This window comes from Moschus berezovskii, chromosome 16, assembly GCF_049115385.1.
Source record: "Moschus berezovskii isolate FMDL1 chromosome 16, NW_MosBer_1.0, whole genome shotgun sequence".
In the NCBI taxonomy this organism is placed as follows: Eukaryota; Metazoa; Chordata; class Mammalia; order Artiodactyla; family Moschidae; genus Moschus; species Moschus berezovskii.
In genome coordinates this window covers 21,484,164-21,499,577 of record NC_142475.1, presented here as the reverse complement: position 1 = coordinate 21,499,577, position 15,414 = coordinate 21,484,164, and the positions used below count along the sequence as shown (strand labels likewise).

The window sequence follows — 15,414 nt, the reverse complement described above, 5'->3', positions numbered from 1 at the left end:
ATTCAAAGCCTGCCGTTTCCCTTTGTTCATACCTTGATAGTTCCTTTTAGGGTTCAGCACCTGCAATAAAAAGTGAAAAGCAGGTTACAGAAAAAGAATAAAGCTTCCCTATGCAAGCCATTGAAAGCTTGAGTTGCCTTTGACAGTTTGCAAGGAATTTCAATTTTGTGTTTATTTCAAGTCGCAGTTAATCCAAGTTGAGCAACTAGATCTAGGTTAGTTCCCATCCACTAGTGCAAAAATGAACCAAGGGGGTCAGAAAGCTGTCCCTAGAGTGTTATCCTTTTTTTCCAGAAGTAGAATTCCCCCTCCGTTGCTCCATACCTCCAGTAAAAAGTTGGGTGAGCCAGCTGAAATTGTACCTCGTACAGAAGTTCCCATCTGCCTATTCTCAGATCCCTTTCGTTCACTCTTTGTCCAAATGGTACATATGTCAGTATATGTCATTTGCTTCAGTGACAGAGGTACTTTTTACTTTGGTTTGAGTAGCTTTGATTATCCATGTTCCTTTTTTTGCCACATATTGACATATGGGATTCTTAATAGTGTTTAAAAATTATTGTTCACCTCTCCTTCCCACCTCCCAGTAGAACGTGGATGCGCATGAATTCATTATTTTTCTGGGGCTTTGCTTAGAATGGTGGTGATTTCTCTCTGCAACTTACCTGATGTTCCTTTTGGTGTTTATCTGTTATAATTTGTTTACCAATTAATGACTGAAATTTTAAATACTAATTTCTCTATATAACGTTTTAATTTGTCTTAATAAAGCTTAATTTTGTTTTACATCCATATTCATGTCTTTCGGAAATAAATATGATTCTCACTTGAACTTTTTAATAAAATGTTTTGTTTATACTTCATAAAAAAGGAAGTTATCGGATGCCTAATATATGCTTGACACTGCTCTTGGCATTGAATTTGCAAAGATGATTAAGATAATTTTGATTCTCAAGCAGCTTACAATGAAAGGGGCTACATTATGGTTGAGTTTTTTTGTTGTCGTTTGATTTGATTTTGGTTTGACATTTGTAGAAATCTTTATTGTTCAGGCTTATTGCTGTAAAATATAAACTTCTCTTTCAGGGAGGTTTAGATGTCCTATTTTCCATTTTATTTAAACTCTACCTTCCCCTCCTCACGTATTCCTCTTGTGTTTGGGACTAAGAGGGAAAATGGGCCACACAGAGGCCTCTCTCTGCCCGTGTGTTCATGCTGCCTCCTGCTTTTTGGTGCTGTGGAGAAGGCAATGGCACCCCACTCCAGTACTCTTGCCTGGAGAATCCCATGGCTGGAGGAGCCTGGTAGGCTGCAGTCCATGGGGTCACAAAGAGTTGGACGCGACTGAGCGACTTCACGTTCACTTTTCACTTTCATGCATTGGAGAAGGAAATGGCAACCCACTCCAGTGTTCTGGCCTGGAGAATCCCAGGGACGGGGGAGCCTGGTGGGCTGCTGTCTATGGGGCCGCACAGAGTCAGATACGACTGAAGCGACTTAGCAGCAGCAGCAGCAGAGTGAACCAAATCTCACACAAATACAATGAGCTGATGCTTGGTAACCGGTGCTTTTCCTAAGAAAAGATGGATGTGTGCCTGAGTCAAGGTGGATTTGAATCCCAGACTTCCTTTATTCTTTCCTGTGCATGAACATCTGAACCCTCTTTGTCCTTTAAATTTAGAACATAGTGATTTACCTTATGTCTAATTGCAAACCAATTCAAGACTGCCCAGTTTAAAACACTAAAAAAAGAGAGAGAGAGAGAGAATTGACCATAAGAAAACTAATGTTTGCTGCTGCAGTAAAGTACCACAGACTGGGTGGCTTAAACAACAGAAATTAATTTCCTTACAGTTCTGGAGGCTAGAAGTTTAAGACCTACGTGTTGGCAGTGTTAGGCCTTTCTGCGGCCACTGAAGGAAGGGTGTGCTCCCCTGGCTTGTAATGCTTGTCTCTTCCCTGTGCCTTCACACTGAGCTCCCTGAGTGTGTGTCTGTGTTCATATTTCCTCTTCTCACAAAAACCCCAGTCTTAGTAAATGAGTGCTCGCTTCTAATGACCTCATTTTAACCTAATTAGCTCTTTAAAGCATCACTGTCTCCAAATACAATCCCATTCTGAGATCCTGGGGGTTAGGACTTTAACACATGGATTTCAACAAGGGACACAATTCAGCTCATAACATGAAGTGATTCCAGGACCCCAGGAAGATGCTAAGTACTTCCGTGGATGTTAATTTGTTTGATCCTCACCAAACTGCCACACTAGAGGGACACTACAACCCCATTTTGCAGATGAGCAACACTGAGGCTGAGAGCAATGACTCATCTCGCACAAGGTCACCAATGAAAATGAACAAAATCAGAATTTGATTATAAATCTGTGTGATCTACTTTATTATGCCCCTTCTATGTATTTTCCTTCTCAATATTTTTTTTTTCTTTGTAAGTGTAATGTTTTGAATCTAAAGTCCAGTAAGGTTCTACTCTGTCTTTCAAGCTGGGAAAAACTTTTTACATGAAAGTGTTTGGTCTTCTGTTTGGTAACCAATGCTTCCACTCTTGGGCACTTATGCCAGCTTTTCCGCATCTTTCAACCTTTTCTAAAAGATGCCGTGACTTGATTAAATGCAGCTCCCAAATGCAGACAAGATGTTAACATCTGCTTTCTCACTTTCATTTAATAAACAGTTATTTTATTAGGGTTGTCTGGTCAGGGATGGGGACAGTTTGGGGGTTATTTGACATGTTTCATTGTTTAGAAATCTTAAGAATCTCTCAGAGAGCAGAACTTCAACTGGGAGATTGCACCATAAGTACAGATTCTTTGTTGGTTTTGAGCCAAAGGATGGAGAAAGTAGGAGAGAACATGCATGGGGAGGCAGGGTACACATACTGTGAGACTTGCTGAGACAGTGGGAGGACATTAATGATGGAGATGTACTGTCTCCCAAGGGTTGTTGAAACCATCTGGTCTCGAATAAAATCAAGAGAGAACAGATCTAAGATTTTTCATTACCAACCTGTTAAGTATAGTAAATCAAACCAGTAAGTGAAATTGGAAAATCACTTAACCAAGTCCACAGATCTTATGGTTGACTTTTGAAAATATATGCTCTTTACCAAGAAATGAAAAATAGTACTTTTCCCTACTCACACAGTGCCCACGTGTGGTGTGTTATTAGTGTACCAGGGTTCTATAATTCTCATGTACCACTTACTCCTGCGTCATGGACCAATTCGTCTTATTGGAGGTCAGATTTTTTTGTTTCTTTCAATTTTTATGTGGTCTATTTTTAAAGTCTTTATTAAATTTGTTACAATATTGCTTCTGCTTTATGTTTTGGGTTTTTGGCCATGACTCATATGGGATCTTAGCTTCCTGACCAAGGATTGAACCTGTATCCCCTGCTTTGGAAAGCAAAGCCTTAACCACTGGGCAGCCAGCAAAGTCCTGAACGTGTTTCTTTATCTGTCAAACCAGTGTTTGGGTTTCCATGAAAGTCAAATAATATATATGATCCTGAAGCTACAACTGCAAACCAGAGAGCTATACATGTTATATTTTTTATTACGACTTTATTTTTAGCCCCCAAATAACAGAACCCACCATTATGCTGAGTTATCTAGTTTAATTTTTCAATTTATACATTACCTAGGCCCCTTGTTTTCTTTTCACTGCTTTCCTGCTGTTTAGTCTTTTGAAAGTGTCTTAGAACCATTGTGAAATACAGGGAAAAGTTATTGGGAATTTTTACTTTTTTAAATTATTTGAAGATACTTAGTGGGGAGTCAGTTGAAAATAGCCCTATTAATGGAAAGTTTGTTAAATGGCATATCACATTTTAAAGGTGCTAAGCCCTTTAAAGGAAATTGCCTGTCATCTGGTTTCAAAACAACCCTGGCAGACTCCTGGTAGATGCTGACACTTTTAATTTTTCCAGAGAGCTATTAAAATTGTAGAACTTTTGGAACTATATTCCCATACCACCTTGATGGGCCAAATGATTGAATAGAACATGTGATAAGAATCTTTCCTCTGTGATGAAGCACCATGAAAACTCCTGAGTTGGCAACTTGTAAAGTTATTGCAGATCAAGTATCTGAGTTTCTCATTGTCTAAACTATCCGTTAAGAGTTCTCTTGGACTAGGAAGGTCTCTTTGTACCTGCAAATAAAATATCGTGTCTGTCCTGTTATCTCTGCAATAAATAGTGCATTACCTCTAGTTTGGTGCTTTCCCAGTGGCTCAGCAGTAAAGAATCTGCCTGCAGTGCAGTGCAGGAGACACAGGGGATTTGGGTTCGATCCCTGGTTCAGGAAGTTCTCCTGGAGAAGGGAATGGCAACCCACTCCAGTATTATTTGCCTGGAGAATCCCATGTACAGAGGAACCTGGCAGGCTACAGTCCATGGGGGTTGCAAAAGAGTCGGACACGACTTAGTGACTAAAAAATAGAAAGTTCTCAGAGGATAAATTTCATTGTCCATGGTTTGATACTGGGTTAGTTAAGAGGCAAAGTTGGTTAGGCTTCAAGCAGCTTTGCTTTCAGGGTTTTTCAAATTCCTAGGCTCACTGGAGGAAGATGGCTTGATTGGGGGAAAAATGATCTGTGTGATAATAGGATGTTATGTTCCAATTCAGCACGACTCGGGCAGCTGGTGGCCATCCACTGTCAGAACTCTCTGCGGAAATCAGTGGATTTCAGTTGTGTATCAGGATTTTAACTAAGGTCTGGCATCCGGTTAACCAGAGTGAAGTAACTGGGATGCCAGCCTCTCTCTTCTGTGTATGCTCCTTCAAGACAGCTTGGATGTGATCAGGTGGATGCCAGCGAATCTATTATTGTGCTGACAAACGCTAATCAGAGATAGGCTCCTGATTTTAAATTTAAATTCACTACACGCTATTAACTTTTCTAACATTGTGTGCTTTTGATAGTCTCATTTGCATGATTTTATAAATATGCATTTCTGGCTACAATTTTATTATCTGAGTGTTCTTTTATTTAATGTAAGTTTTTAGAGGAGGTTTTTTACCTTAGAGTGTGGAAGATGATTGATCTATTTGTGGTTGGGCTCTATGTTGTCATTATCATCAGAGTGGTATAGTGCAGAGATTAGGATTGATGGAATAAAAATGCCTGAATTCAGATCCTACTTCCTCACCTCGCTTGTGTTGAGTTTGTAATTTAACTGGAGGTTGTTTAACCCTACACGCCTTAGCCTTGCCTTTTAAAATTTATTTATTTATTGAAATATAGTTGATTTACAATGTTGTGTTAGTTTCAAGTGTACAGAAACGTAATTTAGTCATACATAATATGTATGTATATTTTTTTCAGATTCTTTTCCCTTCTAGGTTATTATAAAATATTAAATATAGTTCCCTGTGTTATACAGTAGGTCCTTGATATTTACGTAGTTTTTATATATATTGGGTTGGCCAAAAGGTTCAAAACCTGAATGAATCTTTTGGCCAACCCAATGGTACTGTGCATTTGTTAATCCTAAGCACAAGCTGGAATCAAGATTGCCGGGAGAAATATCAATAACCTCAGACAGGCAGATGACACCACCCTTGTGGCAGAAAGTGAAGAGGAACTCAATGGCCTCTTGATGAAAGTGAAAGAGGAGAGTGAAAAGGTTGGCTTGAAGCTCAACATTCAGAAAACGAAGATCATGGCATCTGGTCCCATCACTTCTTGGGAAATAGATGGGGAAACAGTGGAAACAGTGTCAGATTTTATTTTTTTGGGCTCCAAAATCACTGCAGATGCTGATTGCAGCCATGAAATTAAAAGACGGTTGCTCCTTGGAAGGAGAGTTATGACCAGCCTAGATAGCATATTAAAAAGCAGAGACATTACTTTGCCAACCAAGGTCCATCTAGTCAAGGCTATGGTTTTTCCAGTGGTCATGTATGGATGTGAGAGTTGGACTGTGAAGAAAGCTGATCACCGAAGAATTGATGCTTTTGAACTGTGGTGTTGGAGAAGACTCTTGAGAGTCCCTTGGACCGCAAGGAGATCCAACCAGTCCATTCTATAGGAGATCAATCCTGAGTGTTCATTGGAAGGACTTATACTACAGCTGAAACTCCAATACTTTGGCCACCTCATGCGACGAGTTGACTCACTGGAAAAGACTCTGATGCTGGGAGCGATTGGGGGTAGGAGGAGACGGGGACGACGGAGAGTGAGGTGGCTGGATGGCATCACCGACTCGATGGACATGAGTTTGAGTGAATTCCGGGAGTTGGTGATGGACAGGGAGGCCTGGCGTGCTGTGATTCATGGGGTCGTTAAGAGTCAGACACGACTGAGCGACTGAACTGAACTGAACTGAAAACTCTTAATGTATCCCTCCCCCAACTTCTCCTTTGGTAACCCATAAGTTTTCTGTCTGTGGATCTATTTCTGTTTTTTAAATAAGTTCATTTGTATCTTTTTTCTTAAGAGTCTGCACAGAAGCAATATCATGTGGTATCTGTCTTTCTCCGTCTGGCTTACTTCACTAAGTATGATCATCTCTAGGTCCATCCATGTTGCTCCAAATGGCATTATTTCGTTTTTTTCTATGGCTGAGTAATGTTCCATTGTATGCATGTACCACATCTTCTTTCTTCTTTCGTTTGTCGGTGGGCATTTATATTGCTACTATGCTTTGGTTGTCTTTAATATCACTGCAGTGAACATTGGAATGCATGTATCCTTCTAAATTATAGTTTTCTCTAAATACATACCCAAGACTCTTCCTTTAATGGAGATAATAATAGCATTTTCCAGATAGGGTTTTTGAGAAGATTCCATTAAAATGGCATATGTATCAGCCAGCTTTTGCTAGGTTATGCTCCAGTAACAAATTAACCTAAAATATCAATAGCTCACAGCAGCAGAGATCTGTTTTTTATTCATCCATCATCATGGCTCGGCCTCTGCTCCATATTCTCTTCATTCTGAGACACACCTGAAGAATCAGCTTCCACTGGTCTCTTGACAGAGGCAAGACTCATTGTGGCTTTAGTAGCTTCTGCCCGGAAGTAGCACGTGTCACTTCTGTTCATATTTAATTGGCCAAAGGAAGTCATGAGGCCAAGCCTAGTATCAGTGAGTGGGTGCAGTCATCTACCACAAGCTGCAATTCACATTGGCTGGACCATAGCAAAGGCTCAGTAAATAGGAGATTTTACTTTTCAATCTAGAGCCACTGGAGAGGTGAAAGACAAAGGTAAATAATAGTTTAGCCAGGACAGAGAGACTAATACTTAGCTGCTTGTCAATCAGCTCCCTTAAGAGCAAATGGGGGTGCTGATCACTTCCTTTGAACTTTCCAGGGAAGGTGGTCTATGGAGAACCCATCGCAGCAGGTCTCGGCACGGATGGCACCCACCACTGGGATAGAGAATGGCTCCATGCTGCCCATCACGTTATGGGTCCACCCCTGCGACCAGACCCTTCAACTCCTGACTTCCTCATGAATCTGTTGGCTAAGTAATCAATTAGCAGATGACTGTGAAGTGTTTTGCCAAATTAAGATGTTTTTCAAGTCTCAAAACGTGAAGGATTTGCATGTAGGAGATCATGTGATACCACCTGGACCTTCCATTGACTTCCCAGTCTTCTGTTCTACTTGACCTGACAGGCCCTGGGGAGTCCTGCACCTGGGGACCAAAAAGCATTGGCTTAATTACATTATGATGTGGTATCAAAATCTCTCCTGACCACAGTGAAATCAGATCGTTTTTCCTGAAGTTTTCCGCTGCTTTGATTTTTCTTTTTTGTCTTTTCTATCTCTTGTTGCTTAGGGCTGGGTCTCTTCCGTATGCCCTATTTTTATCAGACAGAATATTCTTGAATATTTTCCATGCTGATATAATCCAGGAACCGGATATGCCGGTGGTAGGGATACAAAAGATGATGATCTAAGGAAGAGCCACAGGTAAAAGGCAAAATCCTGCCCTCAGAGCAGGTTATCCCCATGAAAGACCATTCAGACCATTTACAGATGCTTTTTGGCATGGGGGCGGGGGGTGCATTACACTCATTTTTGTTGATGAATACACCATTCGTGGACATTTTGACATTCCCCATTCACAGATACTCAGATCCAAGTTAACAAAGAGCTTTTCACAAGAGACTGCGCTTGCCACTTCCTTCCAGCCTTGAAAAGCTGCTCATTCTCCATTGTGGTTTTCTGAGTTTCAGTTGAGAATGGGGTCAGGAGACCAGGGAAAGGTATGGTAGTTTCCTCCTGATGTTTTCTATCTCCTCACCCACCTCTGCTCTCGTGTGCATCTCTTTGACAGCGATGACCTAACCACAACAGGGTCTGACAACTGTACTTTCAACAGCTGCCAGAAAGCTCTTGGGAAGGATGATTTCACAAAGATTCCCAATGGAGTGAATGGCGTTGAGGACCGGATGTCGATAATATGGGAAAAAGGCGTGGTGAGTGTCACAGAATTCAGTTTGTTTTGCTGAATTCTTCAATGAGGATCCGGTCTATTTTAGGAGCAAAGTTCTAGAAGCCTTCATGAGAAGCTTCTGGATTGTTTTCACAGAAGTGGCCACTGGGAATACTGCCATATCACCACCACCATGCCGTCTCCCAAGATAACAAGGAAAAATACTTTTCTTCTCTGCATAGTTTAGAGGATGCTTTGTGCCATGATGCAGACATCAGAGTATAAGTTTAGATTGGGTACCAAGAGGATTATTCTTGAAGTCTTTGAAATGTAATAGCCCTTCTATCTGATTTCCATGTTTGTGAATCCAAGTTCCTCATGTGTCACTGATATAAACACTTGTAATGATTGAAAAGACATGAAGGGTTTTTATTACATTTGAACCCCTTTTTCATGTAAAACTGTAGATGTCCCTTTTAAAGAACTTTTGAATATTATGGTTAAAAAGCTACTGTATGAGGTCACATAAATTATAAATCCAAAGCACAGAGATTTTCTTTTAATTTCACAGTTTAAAAGTTTTTACCTGAGGATGAAGAATAATCAAATGGCTAAATGTTCATACATGAGCCTGTCCAGGCAGCTGACGAGTGTGGTTGTAAAGATGAGCAGTGAAGACTTGCTGGGTAGGACCTGAGGTTGTCATGCCATTCTCCTCCGTCTCTCAGAACCCCTCCCTTCAATGATGTAGTAATCACATCTCTGGACTTCCTTGGTGATGTAGTTGTTAAGACTCTGAGCTTCTGATATAGGGGGTATGGGTTCAACCCATGGTCAGGGAACTAAGATTCCACGTGCAGTATGATACAGCAAAAAAAAATTAAAATAAAAGAAAAGGAATAATCCATCTACACCCAGAATCCCTTGCACATACCACTCACTGCCAGCTCTAATTTTTTTTTTTTTAACCAGGTCTTGTCCATTTTATTTCCAAATGCCTCCTTACTTCCACCTGCATCTCTCCCATTCTCCTTGGAGTCCCATGTCTTGTTTGGACCATTGTGGTAGCCTCATAGCTGGTGTCCCTGCCTCCACTCTCTGGCTGGCTACAATCTGTCCTATACTCTAGGACCACCATTGCGTTTCAGACACCAGGGTGTACTCACGCTACTTTCTTCCCTAAAATCCTTTCATTGTCTGCATTACTTCTTGGATGACATTTGAACAATTCATTCACATGGAAGGATCTTCAAAGCATCTCTGTGGCCCTATCTTCTGCCCTTTATCCTCTCCACCCCCTTTGACCTCTCCCTTAGCTCTAATCATCCCAGATGGCTTTCTTTCTCTTTCTCTTTGCTTAGACTTTCTTGATAACAACAGTCCAACCTTTCATTTTGAACTTGTGTTAACTACAATGAGTAACTTTATTATAGCAGATTTTCATAATATATAAAGTGTATTAGTTAGTCAGTTCAATCGCTCAGTCGTGTCCGACTCTTTGCGACCCCATGAACCACAGCACACCAGGCCTCCCTGTCCATCACCAACTCCCGGACTTTACCCAAACCCATGTCCATTGAATCGGTGATACCATCCAACCATCTCATCCTCTGTCGTCCCCTTCTCTTCCCGCCCTCAATCTTTCCCAGCATCAGGGTCTTTTCCAATGAGTCAGCTCTTCGCATCAGGTGGCCAAAGTATTGGAGTTTCAGCTTCAACATCAGTCCTTCCAAAGAACACCCAAGAACTGATCTCCTTTAGGATGGACTGGTTGGATCTCCTTGCAGTCCAAGGGACTCTCAAGAGTCTTCTCCAGCACCACAGTTCAAAAGCATCAATTCTGTGCTCAGCCTTCTTTATAGTCCAACTCTCACATCCATACATGACTACTGGAAAAGCCATAGCCTTGACTAGATGGACCTTTGTTGACAAAGTAATGTCTCTGCTTTTTAATATGCTGTCTAGGTTGGTCATAACTTTCCTTCCAATGAGTAAACATCTTTTAATTTCATGGCTGAAATCACCATCTGCAGTGATTTTGGAGCCCAAAAAAATAAAGTCAGCCACTGTTTCCACTGTTTCCCCATCTATTTGCCATGAAGTGATGGGACCAGATGCCATGATCTTAAAGTGTATAAGTGGATCTAAAGTGATCGGAGATTTCTTCATAACTTACAGGAATCTATGTTATTTTCTGAAATTTTAGGATGATGTATTTATGGGAATGTTACTTTCAGGGTGTGGTTCCTAAAGTTTTATTATTTTTTTTTGAGGCAAAGACCCTTTGATAATTAAATAGACCTTAAGGATGCTCTTGCCATATAAGTGTGTATAGGGATAAACTCTCAACATAAAAAAAAATCATTTTAGAGGGATCACATCCCACTGAAGTGTGTCCATATTAAAATCTCTTGCAGCAGACTGTCCAAGACTGTTGGTTCATGTAGATTTTAGTAGAGCAAAAACTGAACCTCTTGGTTGATTTTTCTTCTTTTTTAAAAGTGTTATCACCTGATTTATGGGCCTATCTTATTTTAATTCTATAGTATTCTATATAATATCTACATGATTATCTTATAAATGTTATCTGTAAATCTTAGGTCTGCAATAAATAATCCAGATCGTAAATATAGTAGCTGGTGGAAGTAAAAAGCATTGGAAGAACTGTTACCAACATTTAGCTCTTTTCTCTGTGATTCTGGGAAGGATGGGAAAAATTTGTGCAGGTGTCTTGTTAAGCTGACAGGTTTCTGAAAAGTTACTTTCAGGCTTCCATATTTAACCCCATTCCTCCCATCATTATCACTATGATTGTTTGAGATTATCAGTATTCACAGATGTATCTGGCCTCACAGTATACAAAATTAGGTGTGGTTCTATTTGGTTCTAAGAGATACAAGTCTCCTACTTTTATTGATAGGAGGTTTTTAGTGTTTTAGGATTTATCAGAAAAAGAAACATATTTTATCCCTTGAATTCTTTTACAGCACAGTGGCAAAATGGATGAAAACCGGTTTGTGGCAGTTACCAGCACAAATGCAGCAAAAATCTTTAACCTCTATCCAAGAAAAGGAAGAATAGCTGTGGGCTCAGATGCTGACATTGTGATTTGGGACCCAAAAGCCACAAGGTAAGCCTAAGTTTTTGTATTACTTGGCTTCTCCACGGAGAAAAAGCACTAACTTGCAAAGAAATTATTCATTGGCCTTAATCAGCCATCTCTTCTTAGGTGATTTATTTAGGCAGGCTCAGGTTTTATAAGCACAGGGTACAGATTTGACTGTGCAAACAGTCTTCTGTTCTCCTTGACATAGAAGATGCAAAAGCTGTGTTGCTTACCTTCTGTGGAAATGCATATGTGTATAAAACCAATACGAATTTCCCAATTCGGTGCTTGGCAAGCGCCTGAGTTCATAGGGAGGAAAGGTACAGAGCAATGAAGAAAAGGAAAGCTTAGTTTAAAAAGGGTTGCATTGAAAACCCGAAATAATTATAGCCTTTTTCAAGCTTTCAGATAGAAAAATTCCAGCACAAAGGATGTCACTTTTAGTTAGCCAAATTTTCCAGCTGAGTTCATCTTGAGCCTGTCATTCCCAGTAGACTCCGGCTTTTTGTCTCCAATTTCCATAATTCTATGTTAGTATTGCAGGTTTGGCCAATTCTACCAACTCAGAAAAGCATCCGGTAGAGGCTGAAGTTTTGTTAATTTCTCCTGATATGATGTTGATGCAGACGACATCTGCATCCTGGTTGTGTTTTTCATAAACTCTGCAGCTGTTAACAGAGAAAACCCCACGTACTTTAAACATTGCATGTGTGTGTGCACAAGTGAGTGTCGATGCACGTGTGCATGTGTAAATGGGGATGGGTGAGACCGTCTACTATTACCAAAGAGACATTTGGTTAAAGGTTTTACGTTGTGGTAAACAAGTCTATGTGAACAGACCCTGTTTTATTGGGCTTCAGACACCATGTTTTTAACTAATTGAGGGATTGTGGCAAACCTGCTTGGAGCAAGTCTGTTGGCTCCATTTTCCCAACAGTATACGCTCAGTTTGTGTCTCTGCATCGTATTTTGGTGATTCTGGCAATATTTCAAACTTTTCCATTATTATTATATCGGTTATGGTGATCAGTGATCTTTGATATTACTGTTGTAGTTGTTTGGGGATGAACTGAGCCCGTGTAAGACAGTGAGCTTGATTCACGCTGTGTGTGCTCTCACTACTCTACTAGATGGTCATTCGCTTGTATCTCCCCCTCTCCTTGCACCTCCCATTCCCTGTCAATGGCATTGAAATGAAGCCAGTTAATAACCCTATAGCAGCCTCCAAGTGGTCAAGGAAAGGGAACAGTCTCAGGTCTCTCACGTTAAATCAGAAGCTCAACATGATTAAGCTTAGTGAGGGAGGCACGCTGAAAGCTGAGATAGGCTGAAAGATAGGCCTCATGCATCAAACAGCTAGCCAAGTGGTGAATGCAAAGAAAAAGTTCCTGAAGGAAATTAAGCGTGCTCCTCCAGTGAACACATGAATGATGAGAAAGTGAAACAGCCTTGTTGCTGATATGAAGAAAATTTTAGTAGTCTGGATAGATGATCAGACCAGCCATAAGAGTCCCTTAAACCAAAGCCTAATCCAGAGCTTTCAGTTCAGTTCAGTTCAGTCGCTCAGTCGTGTCCGACTCTTTGTGACCCCATGAATCACAGCATGCCAGGCCTCCCTGTCCATCACCAACTCCCGGAATTCACTCAAACTCATGTCCACAGAGTCGGTGATGCCATCCAGCCATCTCATTCTCTGTCGTCCCCTTCTCCTCCCGCCCCCAATCCCTCCCAGCATCAGAGTCTTTTCCAGTGAGTCAACTCTTTGAATGAGGTGGCCAAAGTATTGGAGTTTCAGCTTTAGCAGCAGTCCTTCCAATGAACACCCAGGACTGATCTCCTTTAGAATGGACTGGTTGGATCTCCTTGCAGTCCAAAGGACTCTCAAGAGTCTTCTCCAACACCACAGTTCAAAAGCATCAATTCTTTGGCGATCAGCTTTCTTTATAGCCCAAGTTTCACATCCATACATGACCACTGGAAAAACCATAGCCTTGACTAGACGGACCTTGGTTGGCAAAGTAATGTCTCTGCTTTTTAATATGCTATCTAGGTTGGTCATAACTTTCCTTCCAAGGAGTAAGCATCTTTTAGTCTCATGACTGCAGTCACCATCTGCAGTGATTTTGGAGCCCAGAAAAATAAAGTCTGACACTGTTTCCACTGTTTCCCCATCTATTTCCCATAAAGTGATGGGACCAGATGCCATGATCTTTGTTTTCTGAATGTTGAGCTTTAAGCCAACTTTTTCACTCTCCTCTTTCACTTTCATCAAGAGGCTTTTTAGTTCCTCTTCACTTTCTGCCATAAGGGTGGTGTCATCTGCATATCTGAGGTTATTGATATTTCTCCCGGCGATCTTGATTCCAGCTTGTGCTTCTTCCAGCCCAGCGTTCCTCATGATGTACTCTACATATAAGTAAAATAAGCAGGGTGACAATATATAACCTTGACATACTCCTTTTCCTATTTGGAACCAGTCTGTTGTTCCATGTCCAGTTCTAACTGTTGCTTCCTGACCTGCATACAGGTTTCTCAAGAGGCAGGTCAGATGGTCTGATATTCCCATCTCTTTCAGAATTTTCCACAGTTTATTGTGATCCACACAGTCAAAGGCTTTGGAATAGTCAATAAAGCAGAAATAGATGTTTTTCTGAAACTCTCTTGCTTTTTCCATGATCCAGCAGATGTTGGCAATTTGATCTCTCTTCAATTCTGTGAAATCTGAGAGATGTGAGGAAACTGCAGAAGAATATTCATAGTTTGAAGTTAGCAACGATTTGTTCATGAGGTTTCAGGAAAGAAGTCGTCTCCATCACATAAAAGTGCAGGGTGAGGCAGCAAGTGCTGTTGTAGAAACCTCAGCAAGTTATCCAGAGAATCTAGCAAAAATATTTCATGAAGGTGGCTACACCCCACAGCAGATTGTCGATGTAAATGAAAATGCATTATATATTCCTAATATCAGAAGAAGATACCGCCTAGGACTTTCATAGCTAGTGAGAAGTTAATGCCTGACTTCAAAGCTACAAAGGACAGGTTGACTCTTACTAGGGGCTAATGCAGCTGGTGACTTTAAGTAGAAGCCAGTGCTCACTTACCATTCTGAAAATCCTAGGGCCCTTAAAAATTATGCTAAACCTACTCTGCTTCTACTCTATAAATGGACCAGCAAAGTCTGGATGACAGTACATCTGTTTGCTGAGTATTTTAAGTCCACTGATGAGACCTGCTTCTCAGAAAAAAAAAAAAAAATTCCTTTTGAAATATGACCGCACCTGGTGACCCAAAAACTCTGATGGACACTCATGTTGTTTTCATGCCTGCTAATTCAACATCCATTCTGCAGCCCATGGATCAGGAATAACTCCAACTTTCAAGTCTTATTGTTTAAGAAATACATTTGGTAAGACTATAGTTGCCCTAGATAGTGATTCCTCTGATGGATCCGGGAAGTCAGTTGAAAACCTTTTGGAAAGGATTCACCATTCTAGATGCTGTTAAGAACATTGGTGATTCATGGGAAGTGGTCAAAGTATCAACATTCACAGGAGTTGGGAAGAAGTTGATTCCAACCCTCATCGATAACTTTGAGGGAGCCAAGACTTCAGAGGAGAAATTAACTGTTCATGTGGTGGAAATAGCAAGAGAACTAGAATTAGATGCCTGAGGTTATGAATTAATTGTTGCAATCTCGTGATAAAATTTCATAGTTTCTCATGAGCAAGCAAAGAGAGTAGTTTCTTGAGATGAAGTTACTATGAAGGTGTTGAAATGACAGCAAAGGATTTAGAATATTCTGTAGACTTAGTTGATAAAGCAGAGGCTGGGTTTGAGAGGATCGACCCCAATTTTGAAAAAAGTTCTGCTGTAGGTAAAATGCAACCAAATAGTATTGCATGCTGC

General features: G+C 40.7%; 1 protein-coding gene across 1 annotated transcript in view; it reads left to right on the top strand.

Moving 5' to 3' along the window:
- DPYS (dihydropyrimidinase) overlaps positions 1 to 15,414 on the top strand; it is an 88,665-nt gene that overhangs the window by 32,558 nt on the left and 40,693 nt on the right. The window contains exons 5-7 of the mRNA XM_055432009.2: positions 7,335 to 7,491; positions 8,307 to 8,448; positions 11,393 to 11,535. Of these exons, the coding sequence (XP_055287984.1) occupies positions 7,335 to 7,491; positions 8,307 to 8,448; positions 11,393 to 11,535 (442 nt within the window). The remainder of the gene's footprint in view (positions 1 to 7,334; positions 7,492 to 8,306; positions 8,449 to 11,392; positions 11,536 to 15,414) is intronic.